The sequence below is a fragment of the Panicum hallii genome, chromosome 9 (genome assembly GCF_002211085.1).
Source record: "Panicum hallii strain FIL2 chromosome 9, PHallii_v3.1, whole genome shotgun sequence".
Lineage (NCBI taxonomy): Eukaryota > Viridiplantae > Streptophyta > Magnoliopsida > Poales > Poaceae > Panicum > Panicum hallii.
In genome coordinates, this window is record NC_038050.1 from 72,808,248 (window position 1) to 72,829,392 (window position 21,145).

General features: G+C 46.4%; 4 protein-coding genes across 4 annotated transcripts; 2 read left to right on the forward strand and 2 right to left on the reverse strand.

Moving 5' to 3' along the window:
- The first annotated feature begins 5,926 nt into the window (after positions 1–5,926).
- On the forward strand, positions 5,927–9,662 carry LOC112876158. The gene is made up of 6 exons (XM_025940207.1): positions 5,927–6,077; positions 6,848–6,962; positions 7,055–7,417; positions 8,090–8,543; positions 8,828–8,909; positions 9,319–9,662. The coding sequence occupies exons 1-6, from the start codon at positions 6,039–6,041 to the stop codon at positions 9,520–9,522; spliced, it is 1,257 nt and encodes a 418-aa protein (XP_025795992.1). The 5' UTR covers positions 5,927–6,038; the 3' UTR covers positions 9,523–9,662.
- A 735-nt stretch (positions 9,663–10,397) lies between these two features.
- Positions 10,398–10,673, forward strand: LOC112873968. Its single transcript, XM_025937084.1, has one exon. It carries the CDS (start codon positions 10,398–10,400, stop codon positions 10,671–10,673), a length of 276 nt encoding a protein of 91 aa, XP_025792869.1.
- Positions 10,674–16,763: 6,090 nt separating this feature from the next.
- LOC112873452 lies at positions 16,764–19,591 on the reverse strand. Its single transcript, XM_025936398.1, has 3 exons — positions 19,410–19,591; positions 17,070–17,802; positions 16,764–16,964 (listed from the first exon to the last, which is right to left on the reverse strand). Exons 1-3 carry the CDS (start codon positions 19,589–19,591, stop codon positions 16,872–16,874), a joined length of 1,008 nt encoding a protein of 335 aa, XP_025792183.1. The 3' UTR covers positions 16,764–16,871.
- A 230-nt stretch (positions 19,592–19,821) lies between these two features.
- LOC112873453 lies at positions 19,822–20,085 on the reverse strand. Its single transcript, XM_025936399.1, has one exon. It carries the CDS (start codon positions 20,083–20,085, stop codon positions 19,822–19,824), a length of 264 nt encoding a protein of 87 aa, XP_025792184.1.
- Between the last annotated feature and the right edge of the window lie 1,060 nt (positions 20,086–21,145).

Below are 21,145 nucleotides of genomic sequence, written 5' to 3' on the forward strand. Positions count from 1 at the left end.
GAGAATATTTTTCCTATGAAAGACTCGCATGTTATATCTTCATTACCTCTGAATGAAACAATGAATACAACTTCTGAATCTGTTAAATTTTCTGAGTATGATGAACACAAACTTGAATCAAATCATGAGGAGATTCACAGTGATGCTCCTAGGAGGAGCAAGAGGCAAAATACTGCAAAGTCTTTTGGTGATGATTTCACTGTTTATCTTATAGATGATTCTCCAAAAAACAATCACTGAGGCATTCTGGAAAGAAGCTGTCCGTAGCGAGATGGACTCCATTCTCTCCAATGGAACTTGGGAGCTGGTCGAAAAACCGTATGGTTACAAACCTATGGGTTGCAAGTGGGTGTTCAAGAAGAAGCTTAAGCCTGATGGTACTATTGACAAGTACAAGGCTCGTCTTGTGGCTAAGGGTTACGCCCAGAAAAAAAGCGAAGATTTCTTTGATACTTACTCACCTGTTGCGAAATTGACCACTATTCATATTTTACTCTCCCTGGCTGCCTCGCATAGTCTTCTCATCCATCAGATGGATGTTAAGACAGCTTTCCTCAACGGAGAGCTGGAAGAGGAAATCTACATGACACAGCCTGATGGTTTTGTAGTAGAGGGTCATGAGGATAAGGTGTGCAAGTTGTGTAAATCTTTGTATAGCCTGAAGCAAGCACCTAAGCAATGGCATGAGAAATTCAACTCGACACTCATATCAGCAGGAAATGAGGCTGATCGATATGTGTATTACCGCTATGGTGGGGCTAAGGAGTTATATTATGTTTGTATGTCGATGATATAGTGATCTTTGGCACTAGTCTTGATGTAATCAACGAGGTCAAGATATTCTTGTGTCAAAACTTTGATATGAAAGATCTTGGTGGGACTGATGTTATTCTTAACATCAAGCTGATCAAGGGAGAGAATGGGATTACTTTTTCGCAATCCCATTATATGGAGAAAATGTTGAATCGGTTTGGCTATAAGGATAGCAAATCTAGTCCAACTCCCAATGATCCGAGCTTGATCCTTCGAAAGAATAAAAGAATTGGCAGAGACCAATTGAGATATTCTCAGATGATTGGTTCACTCATGTATCTTGCGAGTGCAACGAGATCTGACATCTCTTTTGCTGTTAGCAAGTTGAGCCGGTTCACTAGTAATCCGGGAGATGATCATTGGCGTGCGCTTGAGCGCGTAATGCACTACTTGGTGGGTACTATAGAATATGGGATTCAATATTCCGATTTTAAGGATACAGTGATGCTAATTGGATATCGAATCTAGATGAGCTGTATGCCACTAGCGGATACGTTTTCACTCTTGGCGGTGCTGCTGTTTCATGGAGATCATGCAAACAGACGATCCTGATGAGGTCTACTATGGAGGTAGAACTCACAGCACTAGATACAGCTACAGTGGAAGCCGATTGGCTTCGTGAGCTCTTGATGGACTTACCTATTATCGAGAAACCATTGTCGGGCAATAATGATGAACTGTGACAATCAAACGGTGATTGTCAAGGTAGACAGTTCAAAGGACGATATGAAGTCTTCAAGACATATCAAGAGACGGTTAAAATCAGTCAGGAAAATGAGAAACTCCGAAGTTATCATTGTGGGTTATGTCCACACTAAGAAAAATCTGGCTGATCCGTTCACTAAGGGGCTGTCACGCAATATGATAGACAATGCATCCAAGGAGATGGGTTTGACACCCGCATAAGCTATTCCCTAGTGGAAACCCAACCTATGTGATCGGAGATCCCGTGAATTAGAATCTGGGAAGAACAAGCTAGAGGTTAGCATGAGAGTAACCTTTTAACTCACTCGAGAAGGATGCAATACTCTCGATTACTGCATGGCAGGTTGGCATTGGCCTTAATGTATTCTGTTAGCTTTAATGAGCAAAGACGTTATCCTGCAGAACGTTCTTAAAAGAATACACCTATATGAGCCCGACTGTTGAACAGTCGCAGTCTGTGAGATTCGGGTGATCTCTATTAAACTCATAAAGAGACCAGGGAGTACGACCTATATGATCCAACCGCGAAATAGCCTACTGGAGGTCAAGTATATGCTCCAACCGCGAAATAGCCTACTAGAGGTCAAGTATCAGTTTGACTATAAGTGAAACTTATTTGCACAAAACTTGCAATTCAAGGCTTAGTCCATTGTTCAAGTTGTGAATAAGTGTAACTCGTTGTTCTAGATGGAAGTTCAACTTAACAGTCTCCATTGAAACACTGGTATATCAAACAACAGTGGGTTGAGGCGAAGTTATAATGAGACTTTGAGATCTGGTGGGGGATTGTTGGAATATTTGGGCCTAGTCCATGTAAATCCAAATAATTCCTATAAAATCTCAAAGGCCCATACTGCATAGGTGCATGGCAACAAGTTAGTCCCACCTTGCTAGTGGAGGTGAAGAGAACCTAACTTAAATAGTTAGATGCTCTCCATGCTCTTGCAAGTGTGGGTGAGAGGAAGAAGAAAGAACACGCGCGCGCTCGCTCGCCTCGCCGGGCCGGGCTCGGGTGAAGAGCGCGGGCGCGCGACGTGCGCGTGAATGGTCCACCAAAATCCGGGTCCAACTCTTGCGGGAAATCGGCTTTCTTTTGCAGATTTGTATTCTGTTATCTCGGGCGAAAGAGCCGATTGTTCCCCATGATCGGCTCTCCGGTCTCGGGCGAAGGGCGCGCGACGTGCGCATGAAAGGTCCCGAAATCGGCTATAGAAAGCCGATTGTTCCCCGGTGGCTTCCTTTTTCCACTTTGAATATGTTACGGATATCGCACGCAAAATTTTAGAACTCGTAACCGGCTAGGTTTTTGGGACGCCAGAACCCTAGCGGCTCTCCTTATAAATACGCGCGGGTGGCGGCACAGATAGAAGAGAGAAAACCTACAACGCATAACACATCTCAACCTGCCTGCTACGCCAACGCGTACGCTACTTCATCCAGTTCGTCGGCGTGCACCGGCGATCGGGAGAGCAGGTCTCCGGAACCTCGTCCTCAGCGATCCTGCACTGGGAGAGGGCGAATAAGGTTTTTGGGAAGCGCTCTACGCGACTGCTCGAACGCTTCCACATCGCCGTCCTCTACGTCTTCGTCACCACGGCTCGTCTACCTCCTCGTCAGTGGGGCGCGACTCGGCGTCGTCAAGCGCGCGGAGGTGCTGATCGTTGCCATCGTCTTCGTTGCCTGGTTATTCCGGTCCTAACTATGCCTTTCATACCTAGTATGATCTTGTTAGAGTTAATCTTGCTGCTGCAATATTTTATCTTAAATTATATTATGAGCATGTTTAGATCTATTCGTTTTCTGTACACAATTATCGTCATGGTCATGATTTATTTTCAAATTATTTTAAAACTGAAATTCTTATTTATTCCATCAGTATTGATATGCTTCAATTGCAAATGGACAAACAAACATAAAGGATACAATGTTCACACAGAACATGGCAGCCTACAAAAGCACGCACAAATGAAGCCACACGGAAAACAATCTTGGAGCAGTTGGTTGCGCTCCCGGATCTGGGATCATGCGTTTGCAAGAATGGTGGTCTTATCTGAATTCACTACCTTTCGTTTTGAACTGGATCAATCTTAAACTTGAATTATCTATCTCTCGTAGCCGGCGGTGCAGGCCTGATCCATGCATCTTCTTTTAGCTACCTTCTTTGATTATTGAAGGAGCCAGGCAAACTGATTCCAGCTTGGAAGCTAGTACTGGTAGATTTCTTCTTAGCTGTTGAATGAAGGAAGCTATTACCTCCAGCTGGTCAGGCATACGACACACGAGAGCGTTGCAGCTAGCTAGTACTGTTGTTTTAATCAGATTAATTGCACCTAATCCGTTCTCTTGTCAACCGCTAATTGGAAGGTGATTATACCTTCCCCTGTTCGGTTGAGGCGCCAACGAAGTGGATTGCCACAACGACACCTTCTCTAATCGATCAACAAAGCCAAGGTAGACTACACCACATACACTGTTGCTGTTGGTCAAAGTCGTGTGCATGGAGTAGCATATCATCGCGTGATTGCATAATTACATGGACCTAACCCACTAATCATACGCACCATCGGCCGGTCTTGGCCGGGGCACAGGGACAAGAATGGTCACAGGAAATGCAACTAGGGCAGTGATGACAATTCTCTGTATGCCTCTCGATCGACACGGAATTATTGGGCATCTTTGTCGGAGCAGCTTATGCTTGTCTAAGTTGTCAGTTGTGGTTGCACCGTTGCATACATCCTTGTTGCTGTCCAACTCCAAAGGTTGAGTTTACTTCAAAAAACAAAACAAAAAAACTCCAAAGGAGAGACCTGGTCATCTGGAAATGACATGCCTTTTAAGTATCAGCAAACAGCCAACCAGGATAGTGCTCTGTGTCCCCTGCAGGATTCTTGTGGCCTTTTCACTTTTTTCAGGAAAGCAACACTCCATTATTGATGCACTCATCAAAGTTCTAGTAATCTGGAAAAAGGCAAGCTCTAACACCTGAATTCCACATGAAGAAGTGTGGTTGGTGCATGAAATCAAGGAAGTCCCAGACCTGGCATGAACAAACCTGTGATCTTATCTTTCTTTTGAAGACACTCACGAGCTGGGGACCAAAAAAAATATACCAGAACATCTGCCTGCCCAGGGTGTGATACAGAACCGAAGAAGGCAGTAACCCAGCTTAAAAAGACTGAATTCTGAACACTCCCTCATGTGTGGCACTGTCTACTGGATATTGGCCCCTTCTGAACACTTCCCATGCCATGTGTGCCCGTTGGGTCCTCCTGTCACGTCTCGTCAGTGCACCACTTGCCTGCCTGACACAAATATTTTGCCCACATCTCCAAGTTTTTCCTAGTACGTGCCAAATGGACGAGGAATTCGATTGATTATTGCCCAACGCTCAGATTCAGATTGTACGCTCCACACGTGCCTTCCCTGTCACAGCTTCCTCCATTGGTAGCAAGAGTAAAGTTTCCAGATCCTTTTTTTTTACCAGTAACCACAGTGCACTACTAGTTGTTTTATAGCTGCAGGGCCATTCAGTAAAATTTGTGGTAGAAAAAAAGGAGGAAATTTTAAATTTGCTTCGTTCTGCGAACCCGGAAACGGCGGCAGCTGCGGCAGACGCTATCCGACTTGCTTGGCTTCAGAGAAGTTCAGAGCAATTGCTGCGTGCAGACCGCAGCGCACGTAATCTGCTGCGTTTGCTTGCTGCAGTGGCAAAGGTGAACAGCTCGAGATGTAGGAAACCTAAAAAGCTTCTTCTCTCTGGCTTCTCTGCATCCAGACATGCATCAAGCAGATGTTCCTCCACGATCAGTCATCAGTTGATCACCTGACAAATCTTTAGCACTGCCATTGATCAGCTATTTGACTACTTCCTTTTCAACAGAGAGTATCGGGCTAAGCACTGTAGTAGGCAGTAAGCACTGCAACTGAATAATCTGCCAACTTAAAAATTCCGTAAAAATAAACTGTAGTTTCTTACTAACGTGCTTTCACTTGGCTTGTTGGAAGAATTTTGTGTTATTGAAAAACAATCAAACAAATGTATTTTTTCTTTTTCTGACGAAAAAAGTACTGAAATGAAAACCAAATTCACCTCAGCCAGCAGTAAAAGATGCAAAATGATGCTAGGTGCATTTGGTCCCAGGAGCACGTTCTCTTTCCCATGATATTTGCACAAGATTTCTGAATTTTCGCACCCTTCCAAACACGCAACAACAAACAAAGAATTCTTTTATCTCACGAAATACGGGGAATGGATCAAAACCAAATCTCTGCTTGCAATTGCTAACGCACAAACTCCTGCTGCTAATCCTCCACATGAGCATGAGCATTAATAAATCCCACCGCCACTAAGCGCACTACCACTATAATATTGCAATTGGACATCACGAAATCACAAGTCCACGGCCCCCCGATCCCCACTTAAGCTTCCTGTCTCGGCGGCCGTCTCCTCCCTTCTCCTCATCCGGCCTCCCCAGCTCCCACTCCACCTGGCCCCGCCACTGATTCAGAGTCCGCCATTGATGGACTACGAGCGCATCCACGAGCCGCTCTCTCGTCAGGTGCGCACCTCGCCGGTCGCCGCGATCCCCGTCTGAATTTGCTTTTCTGAGTGCTTCGTTTCCGGATCTTGCTTGAGTCCTCGTCCTGATGCCGAGTTGGGTGACGAGATCGAGTGGAACCTGGCATTGGCACAGATGATCTCGTTCGATTTGTTAAGTTTCGTGCCTTCTTGGCTCTTGCCTGCTCGTCTTGGGTTCGTGATGTTACTGAACTAAAGTTTGAGGCTTTCCATACTGTTTATGTTACTTGAGGTGTGACTTTTTAATAATTAGTTCTCGGAAAGAAGGCACGCCTGTCGTTGCTGAATTCGATGATAGTTCAGGATTTTTGCCGTTTGGACAGATTCCTTGAAGTGCTTTTTTCCTTCTCCATTCTTCTTTCGAATTCGGCTGCCGCTTTGGTACTTGTGCGGCTAAATTTGACCCGCATTTCGCCGAAAAGTTGCAGCTTTGTCCTGCAATCTGATGTTACTCATCACTGTTGTTCTCAAATTTGGTGGTCCTTTCTGTTCCGTAGCTTTCAATTGCTGGCGGTTGCAAAGATGGGATTGGGATAGGTCGGGCGTTTCAGTGCACACTTCACTAAAAAGCTGGGATCTTCTTGTACGTTCCGTTGCGATTCCTGCTTTTTTCGGTTCTAATTTGGCAATTTGTTGGTTCGATTTGCCTCCTTTCCTCTATTTCACCATTTTGGTTCTTCGCCCGCCACATTTCACCCTTCTTCGTTCTTGCTGCCTCACCGACTCAATTCTTCGTTCACTATGCTCCAGTCCGGTGGATTCTCTCCAGCTAAGCTACGAGCAATGCTTCGCGGGCTAGAGAAACAGCGCAGCGGCGATGACACATCACCAGAGGCCAACGACTCCGGCGAGCTCGACGACCGAAGTAAGTCCCCCGCCGGAACAACCATCAAACTGCTTCGTGATTCAACCTTTACCAATTGCTGAACGCTAACTGAATAGTGAATGTGTCGACAGGGAGCTTGGAATGCTCCACCTCCATGTCGAGCAACAGTGGTCACAGATCAAGAAACCCAGCTCCGGACGACGATAGCTTCGACTCCGAGAGCAGCTCATCGGGACCGCCGACTGTGAAGAGGTCCGCGGCGGTGGCTGCGCTGCTGCCGTTCTCCCGGCCAACTCCTTCGAAGTGGGACGACGCCGAGAAGTGGATTTCCAGCCCGACGTCAAACCGTACAGGCCGCGCGGGGCCTGCCACTGGGACTGTGCCAAAGAAGTCGTCATTGGCATTTCCTGAACATGGAGGCCGCCCACCAGCCGTTGCTAAGGCGGTCGCGGATGTGCCCATTAGCACTGGACCCTTGGTTAAGAATTCAGATGGTAAGCATGAACTTTGCCATGCCATCGTTCTTTTTTAATGTTTCAACTCATATTAGTATGATATATTATCCTAGAGACTTGTGAGGGCCATATTTCTGATTAATGCCATTGGATTTCAGCCTATTTTGCATGCCGTACTTTGGATGTTGAACAATCAGTAGTTGTTTACAATGTAGCGTGCAGAGTTCAGCTAAGGACTATTTTGAATATTTGGTTGCCAAATTTGAAATGTTAGAGCGGTTGAATTGGGGATAGGTAAAGTGTAGCATCACGAGTTGCTGGTGCAGAAAAGTCTGGCTTTGTTGTTCAGCTGTTCTTTTCATCATGGCAGGCTCTTCGGCCCTTAAAAACTAAACTGTAATTCATTACCATCCCTGAATTTTTTATAACAAATACGGAGTACATAAAGATGACAGTCAAATTTACCTAAATCTGCTCACTAAATAAATGCATTACTTATTTCCTTTTGGGAAATGACTACAAGGTTAAACATCTTTCAGATCAGGATATATTTCAGGCATATTGCATCATTCTCTTATAGATGATAGCTGCTGTGATTTAAAAGTTCACAGATATTTTACAGAATGAAGTTTCGTGAGTTTCTATATTACTGGAATATTGGTGCATTTCAGCGCGCTTTTGTTGAAAATTTATGCTACACTCTATTTTCAGGTCTCACTCAGTCTGATTTATCTAAACCTGCACAAAGTCCTCCAATAGTCGACGAACCAGAGGCTGCAATTAGGTCAGTCTCGATGAGGGACATGGGAACAGAAATGACTCCAATTGCGAGCCAGGAGCCTTCTCGGACTGGGACGCCTATCATTGCATCTAGTCCAACATCCTCTCGGACACCAACTCCGCAACGTACTACTGAATTCAGTTTAAGTAATATTGATTCTAACAAGAAGGAGATGTCTGAGGTGGAGCTACAAATGAATACGAGACAGGAAATTATGGATCTTGGCCAAAGGTTAGGCAAGACTACTATAGCTGCATGGGCAAGTAAGGAAGAGAAAGCCGCTGCACATTTCACAAGTAGTACAACCGATAAGGTTGTTGATATCAACAGGGAGGCTCGAGCTACAGATTGGCAGGAGGCAGAGAAGGCAAAGTATCTTGCAAGGTTATTTGATTCGTGTTGGCTAAATTCATCTGTTGTTTATCTTCATAATATCTTCGTTTGCTTGAACAATGAACACACATAATTTGTATGCATTGCTATTAGAACAATAGAAGGTTTGATACAAAATGCTGACTACATGGCATGAAAACAGCACACTAACCAACAATAGTAAAATGGTATACAACTGCAAATTGTGTGGATTACAAGCCACGTGAAATGGAGGATTGCAATTTTTTTTTTGTAGTTTCTAATTAATTATTTCTCCAATCCTTGAACTTATGTAGGTTTCACAGGGAGGAAGCAAAGATCCAAGCTTGGGAAAATCACCAGAAAGCGAAAATCGAAGCTGAAATAAAGAGGATAGAGGTAAAATTTTGATTTCTCTGCTACTTCATAATCTAGGTACCATAGACGTAACTTTTACTTGGAGCTTGTATATATGCAGTTTCCATTATAAGCGACAGCTGAACCCCATAAAGCACATCGCCCTTGAAAAATCTCATTATCCTGTAATAAGATTGAATCTGGAATACTTAAGCAGTAGTACTTAGTTTGCCCAATTCTAGTAACTTAGTACTGTATACCATGCCTGAATTAGTCTCCAGAACATTCTTTTTGTTGCCTAGTGCCCACTGGATGTCTGCATCATTAGCACTTCCAAGCTCCAATGTCTTTTGCTGGACAAGAATGAACCTTATGAATTCGATATATTGGTTCAAGAGAACTGAAGGGAAACTCAGTTTGCAGACTCTGACAGAAGTTCCTCTGAATACAGGCCAAGATTGAACGAAAACGGGCGTGCGAGCAGGACAGGCTCGTCAACAAGCTGGCAGCAGTAAGCCACCGAGCAGAGGCAAAGAGGGAGGCCGCGGAGGTGAGGAGGAGCCAAGAGGCAGCGCGGACAGAAGAGCTGGCAGCTCAGATCCGAGAAACCGGGCACGCGCCTTCCTCGTTCTCCTGCTGGTGCTGGTGCCTCTGAATCATCACCTCGACTGCTCAGTCGCCTATAGCATGATCCGTCGTGTCTGGGTGAGGTAGAAAATTTGTTGGCCGCACGACCTTGTAATGCAATGCCATGGGCTCATCTTTCTCAGCAAGGAATGCGAAGTGTTTGTCGTCCTGGATGCCTCAGATCTGAAACATACCCAAATTGCATGTTCTCGGGAGGAGTTGCGAATCCAGCAAACGTCGCGTAATCTCCATGGTTGAGAAGCGGCGGCCTCCTGGTCTTCTGTGGTCTCGGCATGCCATGCCTGAACCATGGCAGGGTTTGCGACGAGCTCTTGCCCGAGAAGGCGGCGTATCACCGGCGAGAATTGCCGGCGGCGGGTCCCCGAGGGCCGCCGAACCGATGCTGCTTGGATCATGTCAGTTTTGTGTGAGCCTCGCATACAAAACGGGCCCCGGTTCGCATGCAACGTAGATAGAATAGGGCCGGTGGACGATGTTTGGAGCTGGGCTTATGCAAACTCGGCCCATGAATCCGATCGCGACATTTTCGGTTTGCAGGACGTGAATGGGCTCCGAGGAAGGCTCCTCAGCCCATCCCCACAACTTCCAGGAGACCTAGCCCGCCAAGCGCACGAACACGCGCAAACCCCAACGGCTCCTGTGGTGGTTCTCCCCCATGAATAGGAGACCTTCCGTTTCTGCATCGTTTTTATCCGCCCATGCACGCATTGCATTTGCATAGGAGTAGAGTAGGCTGGAGCCACCTGTGCTGCTGTGCCTGCCTCCGATCCCTCCTCCTCCTCGTCCTATATATAGCGCACACAGAGTCTCTGAAGCGCACACGATTATTGTTCCTAACCCCGACGACTCGCTCCTCCCATTCATCTCGAATCGATTCGACCGATGGAGACATCGGCGGCGATGGACCACCGCGCGGCGCCGTCGCTGCCGGCGGAGGAGAAGCGGCGGATCGAGCGGGTGGCGCGCTGCGTGGCGCGGGACCGGGACGGGGACCTCACCGAGAAGCTGCTGCTGCGCCTGCTCAGCATCACGCGCAACGGGCGGCGCTGGGGTTTCCTCGCACCGGACCACCCGCTCCACCCCTACTACCTCCAGCAGAAGGTCTCCGAGCGCTGCCGCATCCTCCGCCCGCGCCCCGCCGCCGCCGCCGATCGCTGATCCGCTCTCTACGACCTCTACCGGCTCATGCATTGCGTGCGGACGTGCAGATCCACCATTGATTGGCCCCAGCCAGGATGCGCGCACCACCAAGATTTTCTTCTTCTCTGCCTCTGCTTAATTTTTTGTTAAATTTTTTATTATGTGAATATTTGTGCGGAGCGTCTTGGATTAATTGTTGGGATCCGATCATACTAGGAAGTAGACCATGATCACACGGAGTCTGAAAAAAAATTTGACCTGCTTATTACCTTCAGCAATGGTGCCATAAGCTCTTCATCGATTATACTATTTGGGATCGAGATACGTGCACGTATGTATGCCATGGGAGCTAGAAAAATTACGCAATTTTTCTGATTTTGAACTCGATCCAAGCCCTCAATGATATTATAAGAATAAGCACGGGATCAGGGAAATGATCCTGTATGAATTGAAGTGCCATAGCACTGTCACCGTACCGTGCCAGAAATATGTGCAGAACATTAAATCTTTCCCATATCAACATAACAAATGCTCACGGATATGGGAATTTTTCTTAGAGTTGAGTTGACAACATTTGTTGGTTGAAACAATTTGATTTGAAGTGAAAGAGCAAAACAACATTCTTTCCGACACATGCTTTTTTAGCTAATCTAAGGTTTATTTAATCTGGGTTGAGCGTGGTGGATTGCACCTATCTTTTTATCTGCAAGGGAGTCGAACACGATAACAACCATTAGCAAGGACAGACTTTGATTCGTATGCAATGTAATTCGTAAACCACCTTTTTTCTAAAACATTAGCGCGACGATAACATTCAACATCTCGGAATCGCTTGCTTAATTGTTATGATTGATACAGCTGCGCTCATGATTTTTCCTCTAGTCACATGTGTCGCAATGCAAAGTGAAAAACTAGTTGAATTCGTCAGAGATGCAGAACTGAACTGCCGGCGCAGCAGTGTCACAGGCGATTAATTAGAAACAAGACTTGAAATGCATGTCTTTAGAATCGAGCATGGAAACAAACAGAGTGCAAACTAGGGGCTACAAGCTAAGATAGAGCAACATTTTTTTTGTGCCTTGGACAGATAAGCATGGATTGAATCTTTCCCAGTTGCTAGTGCAACTATCTAATGCAGACATTGAAGGAAACTAGTGACTGGCGTGCGCTCATGTTTAATCCATATAGTGATTTTTCACAGTTATCAGCATAACTTATTTGTTAATTAGTTATTGGTTTGAATTATAGGATTTGTAAATTTAGTAGATCCATATTATGAAGGAGAAGGACAAATAAAAATCCACATTTTACATTATAACGAAATATAAGAGTTCTTGACAAGGAGTTCTAGCACTTGCAGTTATATTAAAATGGAACACAGGACACTTGCTGAGAGAGTGGCTGTCAGAATTTATAGTTAATAAAGGAGGAATCAATCACAAATTAACTTGCCTTTATACACTACAATGAAGAAGAGATAAAAAATGCATGTAGTCTAATTTTTGTTTCTTTTCAATTACAGTAAATCATGCTCTTGCTTGCCTCAAGTCATGTCAATGTTGTCGTGTATCAAAAGTCACATTGCAACTTGAGCTGTACATAGCAAGTGAGAATAAGAAGTGACAATAAGAAAATAAAACTCACTTACAGTTTACTGAAACTGCTGGCTGTTGTTGTCTACATAGCATTGCTTTGACGACTGCCAGCTTTTTTTTAAAAAAAAAAGAGATTCATCTACAGTTTAAAGTTATTCCAAGTTGACTCTGCTCTACACTAAATTAGGTAGCATGTAACAAAATAATAATCAGTTACTGCTTCCAAAGTAATGAAAAAGATGAGAGGGGGAAACTTATCTACTTTAACAACTGTGATGAAGAAGGATAAAGTGCACCAACTTCACCATATTCCAGTTGGTTAGTTCCTTGGGAGATGAGAAGTTCAGATTCCATTGCAAAGAGAAGGAGAAATGGGAATAGAGGCCATAGTTGAAGAAGTACTTGTACGAACCTGGTACGCTGTTTCTTTGTGCTCATAATGAAGCTGCAGCTGACAGAACACGCTGTTTAAATGAAGGAGCAGGCGCAGGCTTCAAACATCCTGCGTTCGTATACTGTTTGGCTTGTTGTAGTTGATGCACTTGCGAAGGCAGTGGTTGAGTCTATAAAAAGTAGGCAGCGGCTTAACCTTTCCTGTATGTGTTCAAACACTGTTAGGTAGTAAAGAAGAAGAAATGAGAAAAGATTAAAGAAAAGTAAAGAGAAAAAATGATTAGCAATATACAAACTCTGAGTGGAACAATATGAGATCAGGGAGCATGCAATTTGATCGAAGCAGATTTAGAAAAAGGATCCCATCATATTAATTTCGAAGAATCACAAAGTACTAACATGTAATGCAGTAACATATTCAAAAAAAGTATGCAAGTGGATAAGAGATCAATTTGAATAGGAAGAGAAGGAGAAAATAACAAATATATCAAAATACTAATCATAGAAGAGGAAAGAGACCATTTTGTTTTAAGAGAAAATATCCTAGAGAACAATGTCAGCCCAATAGCCATTCTTAATTTTCAAACTGTGCCTATTAAAAGGGTTGAGGAAAAAATAAAACATATATACCTTAATATTTGTATAGGCACACACAAATACATGTATGGGCATATGAACATATACATATACCTTGTTGTCTTATGTTTGCATATTACTATATATATGTATATATGATGGAACAAAGGAAATACTGCATCATAAAACCAACATGACATAGGAAAGGAGGAATAGGATAGCACAGCAACAGTAGCTTACCAAATCAATGATCAATGAGACAATGGCAGTTCCTTACCAGACAACAATTACTTTTAGAAGTTTAGCAATTTCATTACGCTCTTGACAAACCAACCAATCCAACCCAAGATTTTCTCTGCAAAGAAAAATAGGATTTAGGGTTCACAATCAAACCACAGGCACAACCAATCAACCTAAAACAAATACATGTTCACAATGGGAAAAATGCATTAGAAATAAAGAAAACAATCCACCACCTTAGCACAGAGCAAGATAATACTCCAGATCTGCAGTACTACAGTAAAGCTGTAAGCAAATCAAATTTTCTTTCACATAGCAGAACCTGGATTATAAAAAGCAAACCAATTAAGTTTGAACATGAAATATATAGCAAAAGTTGAACTTGCCCATGAAAGGCGAATCAATCAGTACATGAATCTGCAACACTTTCATTACATCTATAAACACACGAATTATATGAGGAACCATAATAGAGGTTGGAATACTAACAGAGAAGCGGTATACATAAATGCATAGCAATGAAATTGGATGTACAACCAGGTATTTATATATACTGAAGTTAGATATACAAGCAGGGAAATGAATTCTTGGATGCTAATATCAAAGTCCCCATATTCGGGACAGGCCAGCCATAGACCATGAGCCTACCCTTGAAGACACTACCTGACCTTCTGATATGCTTAAAAGGGTAAATAAAAAGCAAAAGTATAAAAAACCTAGGCACAATGGCAAACAAAACAGGTAAGATAAAATTAGGCCGAGACCAATGCACAGCATGTAGTATAATAGCAAAGAAATACACCTAGCTATGGGCACCGGAAAGACAAAATATCCTCACCTGGGAGTAGCACAGTGCAGGAAGCGAGCATAGCTTCGCTAGATCCAGCAGCACCACTGAAAGATATCTAGACATCTAAGTGGATTTTGGTGTTTAGATGACAAAACACATGTACATTTAATCTCGTTATCTAGTATATGTGCAGGTGCTAAAATTGAACAAGCAAAATATATGATGAAGTACGATCCCTCAAGAAAATGAAAAAGTGGTGGTTGAAATTTACTCGAAGAGTAGACTTTTATTTTATTTTTGAGTATAGGAACCCCGTACTATCAAGAGGGGTTTTGGTCTGCACGTTTGGACTTAGAACTAGTGCTCAAGAGAATCCAAAGAAATATTTGTGAGCCACAAAAACCACTTCAAAATAATATTTTTAAGAGTGTCTCTGCTAAAACCGGAGTCTCCGGATTTCTGTCCGGAATGTCCGGGAACAATATCCGGAGTATCCGGATATAAACCCAGAGTATCCGGGTACCCTTTCGCCAACAGCTAGTTTTTATGAGTGAGGGTATAAATACCTCCGATACGCCTTCATCCAACTCTCTCTTGCCCATTTTTCGAGCTGAACAGACTCACAAGCCTTTCAAGAGCTCTCTCACTCCCTCTCTTCCTTTCTTAAGAGATTTTCTTGAGAGATTCAAGTGAGAGTGTTGCAAGAGAAGAAATCTGTGCTAATAAGCTGCCATTCCATCGTTTTGAGCACTTAGTCTTCGTCAAACCGGTGGATTCAAGTTTGTTACTCTTGGAGGTTTGAGCTCCTAGACGGCTAGGCGTGCTCGTGAATGCTGAAGTTGTGAGCATCATGGGAAGTTTGTAATCATCTTTTCTCTTGGAGGAACTTATAGTAAGTGACCTTGGGCTTGAGCGTTGGTCTCGCCCTTGGGTGAAGAGCATATGAGTTATTGAGCACCATCTCTTGAACTCTTTCTCAACAGAGACGTAGCTCCTTTGGGAGTAAATTTCGGGAAACAAATCTCTGTCTCTCCGTGTGCTCTTTACTTAAGCTTTTGTCTATTTGCTTGTGAGACTAACTTTTTAGAATTTGAGCTTGATCTACTTATTTACAAACTTCTAGCTTGAACCAGCTTGTGAGAAACGCTTAGAAGGAACCCCTGGTACTTGCAAATTTTCTCAATCTAAATTTCCAGCACCTTTACTTTAGTGTTTATCTTTGAACTTTCATACCCGGATATTTCGGATATAATATCCAGAAACTTCAAACTTCAAGTCTAGAGTATCCGGACATATATCCGGAGTATCTGGATATTTGAATTACTGACTATTTGAAAAGTGTTTTAAAGTTGCAGATTAGCCTATTCATCCCCTCCTCTAGGCATCTTGAGGTCCTTTCAACCACCAACAAGCGTGCATCACCAAGGAAGAAAACAAGAACAAATAGATCAAACCACAGTAGGGAGGAAGGGGGAGGGGAAGTGGGGGAATGGAGAGACGAAGCAAACCTGAAGCAGGCAGCGGCAGCGAAGCCAGAACAGGAAATGTGGAGTGAAAGCCCCCAACAGCACCAGCACAAGAACACCCAGCAGCGATAGTGATGCCTTAGGGCAAAGCCAGCGTGGCAACAACGGTGGTTGAGGCGACGCAAACCAGGCGACGGCAAAAAGAGGAAGTATCAGCGCGAGAAGTTGCGAGAGCGAGAGAGGATGGGGTGAGGAAATGAATAAGGCTTGTACAATACTGACGGGGAGATTGCGCGCATCCCGCTCTTTAGGAGCTGCGGCGCTGAGCTGGCAATGCCACCTACGCGGGCGAGAATCAACAGCGCCAGTCTGGCCGCGGGCGGGGAGCGACAGCCGCCGCTGGCCTGCTGTGGGCGAAGAGCCGGGGCGCAAGGCAGGCCGCAGGCAGGCGGCGGCGCCACCAGACCGGCTGTGGGCGAGGAGCGGCGAAGCTAGGCCGGCCGCACACGCCACCTTGCCGGACCGGCCGCAGGCAGGGAGCAACGACGCCGGTATGGCTGCCTCGCCCAGATCCGGCGGGTCGACGGTGGTGTGAGGGTAGGGTCGCAGCCAACAGCGAGCGGGACGGCAGGTGTGCACGCCGGTGAGGCACGCGGCCTGCAGTGCCACTGCACACCTGCGCTGGCCGCCGCCTAACCCCGCGCCTCGCTCGCCCCTTTCGGTGTGGGGAGGGGAAGATATTTTTGAGGTAAGGACCATAGGTTCCATTTTTTGGAAACGTAGGGGCTTAAACATAAAATGTTGGAGGCAAGGTCCATCACTAGCTGTGGGATCGCGATCGGATGGGCTAAATAATTTTTGACGACGTGACCCAAGGACCACGGGTTCCATTTGCTAGAAATGCAAGGGCCTAAACGTAAAATGTTGGCCGCAACGGTCCATCACTAGCAGTGGGATCGTGGTCGGACGGGCGAAATAATTTTTGAGGATGTCCATAATTTTTGACGATGTGGACATCCTCGTAGCCCGCCGAGGCATGGGTGAATCATATATAGAAATACCAGATTAGACGAAAACTTAATGGAGACATCCTACAGGTAAATATAGTCCCACTACCACTGAAACTTGAAGTTCTAGCATCAGGACCGTAACGCTATCACGGGACTTGGCATGCTTCCTCCAGCCTGCTGATGAACACATCCATCAATGCCATCTTCGAAGTCAAGGCTGCTCTTAGCAGATCAACAGCCTGTTAAAGATTGATCCAAACAATCATTGATCTGATAAAACCTCCAGGTGGATAAGTATAGTTAATTGGGGTGGGAATAGCACATGAATACGTGTGGACTTTTACCTCTAGTTTACTGATTGCAACGTCCATCTCCAAAACATGTTCCTTGTCTACCTTACACCAATGCTTCATCACCAGCATTGCTGAAGCCTGATAGATAAGTAAATCATCATCAACAACATAGTTGGCATCTCTGCTAAACTGTGGGCCACAGGAGCCACATCCTTTTACGATCTCATCATATCTGGAACACTGGGAACATAGAACGACGCGACCTAAGTTGAACCATTCTGGGATGGTTCGCTCCAAAGTGTTCACAAAAACAGTATTAAACGGGGATATGCAGGGGTCAAGCAACGTCTTTTGTGGCGAGCAAACTCCTGTCAACAAGCTAGACACATCGAGATCAACCGCACTGCTGTATAGATTATCCAAGCTGCATCCGAGATGGGAGGTTCCACCCAGGTTCTTGAAAAGGGAGCCCACGGGGTAAGTCAAGAAGCTGAGGAGCAGGTCCACGAAATCATGTTTGCATTCAGCATACATGACCTTCTTTCTGTGTCTGTTATAGAAGATCTTGATGTTGAAATGTGGTGAAGAATTAGGACCTCTGTCGCACTGATGCTGAATCTTGGGATCAACAATGATTTGGTTATCAGTAACATGAGGAGGCGGGTCTGATTCCTTGGACAGGAAGGCCTTGGTGATGAGACCACGCTGAGTCTCGGAAAAACCGGGGCAATTTGGAGGCAGATAACCCCCCACCCCCACCCCCACCCCCCGCGTTGCCGCCCGCCTCCCGACTTAGGCTGCCTCCTGTGGCCGTCGCTGTCGCCGGTGACCGTCCGGACGGCGACGGCGGCGGCCCACGGCCGAGCTGAAGTCAGCTCGGCTCGCCCCTCCCCTCTCCCTTTCTCACCATTCCCCTCCACCGGCCTTCAAACCTCGACTCGACGCCCCACTGCCAGCCGCAGGGGCCGGATTCGGCCTCTCCTTCGCCGGATCCGGCGGCCCTTGGGCTGGATCTGCCGCTTCCCTTGGGTCGGCACGCTGGGCTGGCACCGCCGCCGCTCGGGTGGGCTGGGGCGCGTGGCCGCGCCGCCACCGCCTTCGCTCGCTCCGAGGGCCGGGACCTGTGGCCGCACGCGCTCCGGGGTGCTCTGACGGTGGGGGCCGCGGTGGCCGGGGACGTGGCCGTGCCGCAGTCGCCACCGCTCGGGTCGGCGCGCTCTGGTGCCGCGCCGCCACCGCTCGTAGGCTGGGGCATGTGACTGCGCCGCCGCTCGCTCCTGGGGCTGGGGCCTGTGGCCGCGCCGCGCCCTGGGGTGCTCTGATGGCGGGCGCCTGGGTGGCCGGGGGCCCATGGCGGCGCCACCACTGCCACCACCCGCCCAGGGGAGCCGTCGTCTCACGTGCGCTGCCTCCGGCGGTGCTCACCGTCCTTGTGGGGGCTAGTTGCCGGCCGCTGGCCTCCAGCGTACGCTGGCTGCCTCTTTTTGGTGGACGGCCGGCGGGCTCTCCTGCGTTGTGGTGGCGTTTTCTCGGCCTTCGGCTTTGAGGGAACCGGGTGGAGGCGAAAGTGTAGGGTCTGATCGCGTAGTTTATCTTCACGAAGGCGTCATTCTTTCCACCTCTTCCCTAATCTCCGGCGAGCTTCTAGGTTGAAAGCCTTGATCACGTGGTCGGATGATGATGGCGTCTGTGGTGTCACTCCCTCCCTTAATGCGTCGTCTTAGAAACTCTGCTGGTGGTGGTCTTCTACTCTTCTTGGAGAGTTTACGCTTCTGCGCCTGCCTTCGCTCAGTTTCATCTGCATCGTCTAGGTTGCATTGGTCATCATCTAGCGAATGCTTTGCTGCCCCTCTCTTCGCTAGCGGATGCTTTGCTGCCGTCGTCGTGTTGGTTGGATTTCGCTTCGAGCGGATGCTTTACCGCCTTGGTTGGTTGGTCGAGTGGATGCTTTGCCATCTTTGTTGTGTTGTCGACCTCCGCTCCCTAGATGTTGTAGTTCCTTTTTGCAGGTTCAGTAGTGTGGTCGGGTGTAGGTTTATAGGTTCGTGAGAGTTTCCTCCCCCGTTGTTTCTTTCTGTCCTTATTTGTTGTTGGGTTATCCTGCCACTTGCTTGATGGTTTGTATCTGCCTTAATAGCCTCTGCCTACTAAATTTTGTATTGGTCGTACTGCTTTACTTTTAATGAAATATATGCTTAGGCGCGTTCGTGAAAAAAAAGAAAGACCTTGGTGAGTACTGAGTGCTGTTTCGGAACAAATAGAGGCCTTCAGCATAAATACTATCTAGCATATTGTCCACAAGTTAAAAGCTTAAAATTTACAGTAAAATTTTATGTACTTGTTGCACAATAATACCCAGTTGCGCACGTTACCTCTGCCCAGCCGACGCACACTTCGACCTCCTCAAATCCATGACCGATCCTATCAGAACCGACCTTCTGAAACATCGACAGCGTGCTGACTGTTGACGCAGGCTTGATCACCAAGTCATCACCGATCACAAATCGCTGTTTCTCCTTAACGAACATTTCTCTTCTTACTAGTTGGTTGTACACATGCACAACTCTGCCCATGACCTTCCAACACTTGCAGTCTGAGCCGCGTCCTTGTTCACTTGGCTGGCTCATGACTATCTTACGGAAGCAGTCGCACGGCATCCAGTGCAACGGACACCGAAGATGATGCCTTTTTGGTTGTTGTTGTTGATGATGATGAATTAGATCGGTGTAAGTACAACAGCTGCGTAAATGCTCAATGTGATAGTAAACTGTAGTATCATGAAAGAGAGAGGGGATACGTACTGCTACTGCGATTCCTCGACGTGAGGCCTGAGAAGCATGCCGTGGCACGCATCACCCTTCAACAGGTTGCTGCCCCTGAGTTGGCTCACACTCGCGCGGAGGCTGGAGAGGCAGCCGGGCGACGCCTCGCCCGCGCAGAACTGCACGGCCGAGACTGGAAGCGTCAGGAAGCTGAGCAGCACGTCGACGAAGTCGGAGCCCGCGTCGGCGAACAGGACGCGGTCCCGGGAGCTGTCCACGGCGAGCCTGATCTTGATGCCGGCCATAGCTCGCTCAGCCCTTTCTGCTTCCGGACCCTATGGCTGCAGACTGCTGCAGTATGAGATTCAGGGTCTTGTTTAGATCGCTTCCAAATTTCAAATTTTTACACTCTCTCTCCATCACATCAATTTTAGGACACATGCATGGAGCAGTAAATGTACGTAAAAAAATAACTAATTGTACAGTTTAATTGTACATCACGAGACGAATTTTTTAAGCCTAGTTAGTCTATAATTAGATAAAATTTGTCAAATACAAACGAAAATGCTACAGTATTAAAAAGTTCCAAAAATTATAAAAACTTGCAATCTAAACGGGCCCAAATTGAAGTCCAAGAAACGATGGTGCGCAGCTAACATTACAGGCATCGTCTACGACTGCGATAGGTCGAATTGAAGTCATGGAGAAAATGACGCATCGGGAATCAGTAGCATTGGGAATCTGAAAAGTTTAATGGTGGTACCAGAATACCAAGATTTACGCGGGCTCCTATGTAACTTGCGTGGCAATATGGCTTTAAAGTCCATCCGGTCCAAATTAGAGATCTAAATTCAACATTTCATAAAATTAAATTCAAAATTTTTAAAAAATACATCAATATTTAAAAATATTAGATTCAACATTTTTCAGAAACAGATATCAACATTTTAAAAAGAAGTACTACCATCAACATTTTTCACAATCTATTTCAACATTTTGAAAAAAATGGATTCAACATTTTTTAAAGCTAAATCAACATTTTTTTAAATGGATCTTCCTAACTCCTCCTCCGGGAAGCAGCAGATGCGGCAGGAGCAGCAGGCGGCGGCGGCGCGCGCACGCGGGGCTGGGAGAAGGCAGCAGCGGCGCGCAGGCGGGGGCGGGGGGAGCAGCAGATGCGGTAGCAGGAGCAGCAGGCGGCGGCGCACGCGGGGGCTTGGGGAGCAGCAGGTGGCGGAGGCGCGCGCGACGGCGGGAGGAGCACGCGGCGGCGAGGAGCAGCAGGCGGCAGAGGGCGGGCGGGTGCGGCGGGCGGCCGGCAGGAAACCGTGGAGGCGGCGGCGAACGGTAGGAGAGAAGGCGTAG